General features: G+C 47.3%; 1 protein-coding gene across 1 annotated transcript; it reads right to left on the bottom strand.

Annotated features, from left to right (window-relative positions):
- Positions 1-511: 511 nt before the first annotated feature.
- On the bottom strand, positions 512-1,360 carry LOC309583753 (olfactory receptor 14J1-like; the record flags this gene model as incomplete). Its single annotated transcript, XM_082299545.1, has 1 exon — positions 512-1,360. The coding sequence occupies one exon, from the start codon at positions 1,358-1,360 to the stop codon at positions 512-514; it is 849 nt and encodes a 282-aa protein (XP_082155671.1).
- Positions 1,361-3,344: the final 1,984 nt, after the last annotated feature.

Raw genomic sequence — 3,344 nt, 5'->3', positions numbered from 1 at the left:
GGCCATTGTCCCTGGCCGTGCTGCTGTGCTGGGAGTCTCTTCCCTCCAGCTCTGCCCACAGGCACTGCCCCTGCAGAGCCAGAGAAGGGCTGAGGAACAAACCTTGGACACAAAGGTCAGGACAGCCCCTTGTTTTTATTCAAATGCACAGGGAAGAAGCCTCTGGAAAGTCTTTGTGTTTCAAAAGAAAGGTAGATGTTCATGCAGAAATGCTAGGAGTAGTACTACAGTACTTTATAAGAAGCAGAATAACACCAGAAAAAGAATAAGAAAAAGCACCAATGAAAATATGGACAAAGAGGAAAAAGAGGCCAAGATTGTAAAGAGTTAAATTCTGAAGGTTCTGGAGCAGAAAAGAGAGAGTTTATTGCTTCTGAGAAGCATCCTAGTCATAATTTTCCTCGCATGGCAGAAGGAAATAGAAAGATTTTAACTTGTGAAAAGTATCCAGTCCTCACTTTCCTCAGGGCATCCCTGAGCTCCTGGTTCCTCAGGCTGTAGATGAGGGGGTTCAGGGCTGGAGGCACCACCGAGTACAGAACTGACAGGGCCACATCCAGGGATGGGAGGAGATGGAGGGGGGCTTCAGGCAGGAAAACATAACAGTGCTGAGGAACAGAGAGAGCACGGCCAGGTGAGGGAGGCACGTGGAAAAGGCTTTGTGCCGGCCCTGCTCAGAGGGGATCCTCAGCACAGCCCTGAAGATCTGCACATAGGAGAAAACAATGAACACAAAACAGCCAAAGAGCAAACAGGCACTGACAGCGATGAGCCCAAGTTCCCTGAGGTGGCAGTGTGAGCAGGAGAGCTTGAGGATGTGTGGGATTTCACAGAAGAACTGGCCCAGGGCATTGCCCTGGCCCAGGGGCAGGGAAAATGTATTGGCCGTGTGCATGAGAGCGTAGAGAAAGGCACTGGCCCAGGCAGCTGCTGCCATGTGGGCACAAGCTCTGCTGCCCAGGAGGGTCCCGTAGTGCAGGGCTTTGCAGATGGACACGTAGCGCTCGTAGCACATGATGGTGAGGAGGAAATCCTCTGCTGAGAGGAAGAAGAGAAAGAAAAACACGTGAGCAGCACATGCTGAGTAGGAGATGTGGCTGGTGCCCCAGAGGGAATTGTGCATGGCCTTGGGGACAGTGGTGCAGATGGAGCCCAGGTCGGTGAGGGCCAGGCTGAGCAGGAAGAAGAACATGGGGCTGTGCAGGTGCTGGCCGCAGGCTCCGGCGCTGATGATGAGGCCGCTGCCCAGGAGGGCAGCCAGGGAGATGCCCAGGAAGAGGCAGAAGTGCAGGAGCTGCAGCTGCCGCGTGTCTGCCAATGCCAGCAGGAGGAAGGGGCTGATGGAGCTGCTGTTGCACATTTTGAGCCTCTGGCCATGGAGTGCTGTTGAAGGAGGAGACAGTGAGGAGTCAGGGGAGACTTTGCTGAGCAATGTCCAAGCCCTTTCTCCTGGCCCTGCCCCCCAGTTTTCCTTTTCTCAGAGCCCTTCCCTCAGCCCCGTGCTGTAGGTTCTGGGGGGTTCGGCAATCACGATGGGCGCCAGACTGTAGGAGCAGGGGGGTCACTCGGTCTGGGTTCGGACGGTGGGATGGTGACGGATGGAGACGAGAGATCTCTGAAGTCAGATCTTGGAACATGCAGTTTATTGCAAAGGGCGTGGGTACAGGGGCACTGCTTAGAGCTGCAGCTGGCAGCTCTGAGCAGGCCCAAGAGAGCAAGAGAGTAAGCGGGTAAGCAAAGAGAGAATAGTAAGAGTCTACAGTAAGAGTGTATAGTAAGAGTGTAGTAAAAAGTGTCTGAAGTCCTGGTTACAATACAATAAATCATCTTCTGTACTGAATATTCTAATTGTCACTAACCAATCTAATACAAGATACAAATCCTATAGCATTTACATACAGCCTATAAGAGTTCTTATATTACCATAGAGTGTTACATCTTAACTTCTAAAAACTACTCTTTGGACCCCTTCTGCTGAGCTAGTAGGGTCTGCTCTGACCCTTGGACCTGCCTGCAAGCAGAGGGTATTGTTCAATCAAGAGGGGATTACCTTCAGTCGGCCATACCATTGTTTTCCAGTTGTTCAGTAACTAAGACTTGGTATCTCAAAGGTGGCTTTCATTTCGATGTCGCTTATAGTTTTCATATTCCCAAAATCTTTTGTCAGGCAATCATATTTATAAGGCTTTCCTGTTTCATCTTTCCCAACATCTCCCCCGTTCCGATGAACAATTAAGATATCAGACACAGTCCTACTCGTCATTTTTTGCACACACTGAAGTATACAAGGTACTGCTACTAGAACTATAATTATTACTACTAGAATAATCAAGCCTATTTTACAGAGTACCCTTAGCCAGGGTGCAAAGCTCCAACCATTAAACAAGCTGTCTAGCCAAGATGGGTTATCTGTTGTAATTTGGTTAGCTAGGTCCCTTAGGTTTTGTAACTGTACTAAAACCTTCTGGGAAAGGCACTCTTTAAGTTGAGAAAGGTTTGTCAGGGCTTGTGTCAGACAGACAGATGGTATCAGAGCCTGCAGATTTGGCTAAAGCAACCCAAACATTTGTCTTTGGTTGATTTACAGGTAAAGCTTCACTGCAAAAACAAAAACAAAAGGTAAAAAATAACATGCATCTACACAAATAATACTAGAACTCCATTTTTTTCTTGAGCCGTTTCTGGCAGATGATCTTCTCTCAGTGGTTCTGCCTAGTTCACATTTGGGTGACGGCTTCTCGGCTTCCACTCACGGGGTGACTGGCTGAAGTGGAACCGACAGCAGGCTTTGATGCGTGGTACAGCTTCACCTTCTTTGCTGGAATCCACTTGGTTCCTTCACCTGTGGAGAGACATGCAAATCCCTTTCCCCACATTATGAGATTGTATGGTCTTTCTATTTTTCCTGATTCTAGAATCTTAATTAAAACTGGGGGGTGTTTTTTCAGTTTTGCTTTTTTATTGTTCAAGAAATATCTGAAAATGGGGGGATCAGGCTCTTCTGCAGAGCTGTTCAAGAAATTAAAAACATACAAGGCTTTATTCAACCTTCTTTGAGGTGTAGCCTGGGCTTTTCCCCCTTTCTGTTGATTTAAAATGCGTTTTAAAGTTTGATGTGTTCCTTTTAGGGTACTTTTTAGCAGTTGTTTAAGATACGGTGAGCAAATGCCACTGTATCTTACAGCCTTTTTTAGTTCTTTAATTTCGAGAGTGGGGATGGGAGCCCACGTTTTAGGACTGTTAGGCTGTTGGCTAGCTATCACAGGCTTAGCTAATAGACTAAGACTTTCATCTTTATAGATTTGGAGTCTTATTTCATGCCAATCTGTTAATTGAGCATAATC

This window comes from Coloeus monedula (assembly GCF_965178545.1).
Source record: "Coloeus monedula genome assembly, chromosome: 32".
Lineage (NCBI taxonomy): Eukaryota > Metazoa > Chordata > Aves > Passeriformes > Corvidae > Coloeus > Coloeus monedula.
This window is presented reverse-complemented; position numbering and strand designations above follow the sequence as displayed.